This window comes from Brachyhypopomus gauderio, chromosome 1, assembly GCF_052324685.1.
Source record: "Brachyhypopomus gauderio isolate BG-103 chromosome 1, BGAUD_0.2, whole genome shotgun sequence".
NCBI classification, from domain to species: Eukaryota; Metazoa; Chordata; class Actinopteri; order Gymnotiformes; family Hypopomidae; genus Brachyhypopomus; species Brachyhypopomus gauderio.
The window spans coordinates 47,955,281-47,957,780 of record NC_135211.1 but is presented as its reverse complement, the minus strand read 5'-3'; the positions used below and the strand labels follow the sequence as shown (position 1 = coordinate 47,957,780).

The window sequence follows — 2,500 nt, the reverse complement described above, 5'->3', positions numbered from 1 at the left end:
ACCCAAGACAGTTCAGTGGTGTGTTGGTATTGGAGCAAAAATTTTTCGGATTCGATCATGTACCCAGCGCAGGAAACGGCAAACATTTGACCCCCATGCAGTTAACAGCAGTACTCTAAGTAAAGGTAGATATGCATGCTTTTACAGTTAGGCAAATCGAGAAGTGGGTAAGACTTCTCTTTTTAAATGCTTATTGTTTATTTGTCTTTCGTAGAGTTAGAGCTGAGCGCAGAGTTTCCGATAAACACACCGTCCAATCACTACATCCGCCATCTGTCGTCCATCAGCGGTGGACGGGGTGGGGGAGGTGACGGTAGTTACACAGAATACCGACAGGACCATTTCACATTTCGCAATGAATTTTTTCATTTAGTTGATTTCTAACTAACGACAGTCAGACAGCATCTCCTCTAAAATAACCACTCAAGCCATCCAAAAAGACTTTTTCCTCCTTGTTATGCAAAATTAGCACACCACCACACGCCGATCATGGGTTTGGTGCCCAGGTCAGGTGTGCTGCGGGAGATTCTCAGAAGCCATTTTGATTAAACACATTAACCCTCTTTTGAGTATCTCTAAAGTAATTGAGAAGGGTGAATATAAGAGTTGAAGATCTCTGCTCCGTTCTACAGGTGTTCTCTCAACCTCAAACCTGTTTGTCTCTCCCTCCTCATTAAGGTGTTGATCTCGTTTGAGTTATGCACGGTGGAAGTATCTATAGACACTGCTAAGACCAAAAACATTCAGTCAGTCATAGTTTAAATGCTCTTGCTTAAAGCAATCAAATTCACTGTAAAAAAATCTGCTTATAGTAGATGAATATACTATATTATAATTATAATATAATTTCTATCACATTGTTGCCAGTAGTTTCCTTAACACAGACAGTTGTTTAAGAGTTTAGCATGTTGCTGCCTAATTTAATGCGGCTTATTTAATGAGTTTGAAAATTACAAGCTTGTGATTAATTAGCCCTGTTAGCAATATTAATTCCACAAAGCTCCCGGGCTAAAAAGGGCCCAAAGGCAGTTTGAAATTAATAACTAACCTTGGCGAGAGGAGTGATGAGACTTTCAAGAACTATGGAGCAATAAAATGATGAAGGAAGACAAAACGAATTGACAAAGGAGGGAAATTAAGAAGAAACAAGTAATGGCGGATAGAGAGAAGGAGAGCGCGTGGGAAAGACTCGCAGGAAACGAGTTGTGGGGGACAGAGACAAGCCAAACCACGGAGCACAGTCTCACTTGCTTTGTGTGTTTTATGGCCGAGTTCCCCATTAGTGCTAATTACCACAAATCCTCAAAGGAACTTTTATAATTGTGCCGACATTCAGTGAAAAAGAAAAACTGTTCTGTCGCGCCAGTGTATTGCTGCGGTCCAAATCGCTCCCGTTTTGTGGTTTCGCCTCCTTTCTTGTGCTGAATTTCACATGATTCTTAGTGAACGGAACGAAAAAAAAAAACGTGGTTTGTGCGACACGACCACCGCGATTAACGGTTCTCTGTCTCTCTCTGTCTCTCTCTGTCTCTGTCTTGTGTGTTCAGGACATCTAACAGCAGCGCGACCCTGTCCTCATGCGTGTCCATGGAGCCGTGCGTGCCCGATGAGTCCTTCCAGTCGCACTGCCACGCGGAGAACACCTTCAGGCGCATGGAGACCTACCTCAGGACTCGCAAGCTGTGCGACGTGGTCCTGCTGGCCGGAGACCGCAGGATTCCCGCGCACAGGTAGCGTGCATGGCGCCGGATACGGCGTTGTGGACCCTTGTGCATTAAACACGCGAGAACACGCCTTTGCTGACGGTTAGCTGAGGAGACAGGTTTTACTGAGTCCAAAAGCTGGCGTTTACTGGGAATGCTAACACATGAAAAAGAAGAAGTATGTGTTGAAGAGCTCTTTTACTAATGAGAAAGGCCTACTGTGTGTGTGTGCATGTGTGTGTACGTGTGTGTGTGTGTGTGAGTGTTCATCGGGAAATTTTAGCACCATGATATGAAGATCCATCCTTCAGGATCTGTGAGCTTAGAGAGGGGGTGAAGATGGAGAAAAGGAGGAAGAGAAAGAAATGAGGGAGAAAAATGAAATGAAAAGAGAAAAAGGTAGAAGAGAAATGAGAGAGAAAATAGAAATGAAAAGAGAAAAAGGTAGAAGAGAAGGAAAAAGGTAATGAAAATGGAAATAAGAAGGAAATGAAATGGTGGAGAAACGGGGGAAATGAGAGAGACAGAGGGAGAAAGCATGGAGGCAGACGTGAGCACATTTCACACACCCTTCAGTCCTTTCAGTCCCTTTACTATACACACACACACACACACACACACACACTCGTGTTGTGCGCACACACACAAGCTGTTGGTGTTTTGACAGTGAAGAGCCCCCGTGTTGTCTTTCTTTTGCCTGTTCATCACTCGCGCTCTGTCGTTTTCTTATCCTCCCTACTCTGTTCCTCCTCCTTCGTCCGCCTCTCACGCGGCTGATGACCCAGTTATGAGTCTAA

General features: G+C 44.3%; 1 protein-coding gene across 1 annotated transcript in view; it reads left to right on the top strand.

The window, feature by feature from the left end:
* The window catches only part of klhl5 (kelch-like family member 5), a 27,038-nt gene that overhangs the window by 5,976 nt on the left and 18,562 nt on the right, over positions 1 to 2,500 (top strand). Inside the window, 1 exon segment of the mRNA XM_077017138.1 lies at positions 1,548 to 1,730. Coding sequence (XP_076873253.1) covers positions 1,548 to 1,730 — 183 coding nt within the window.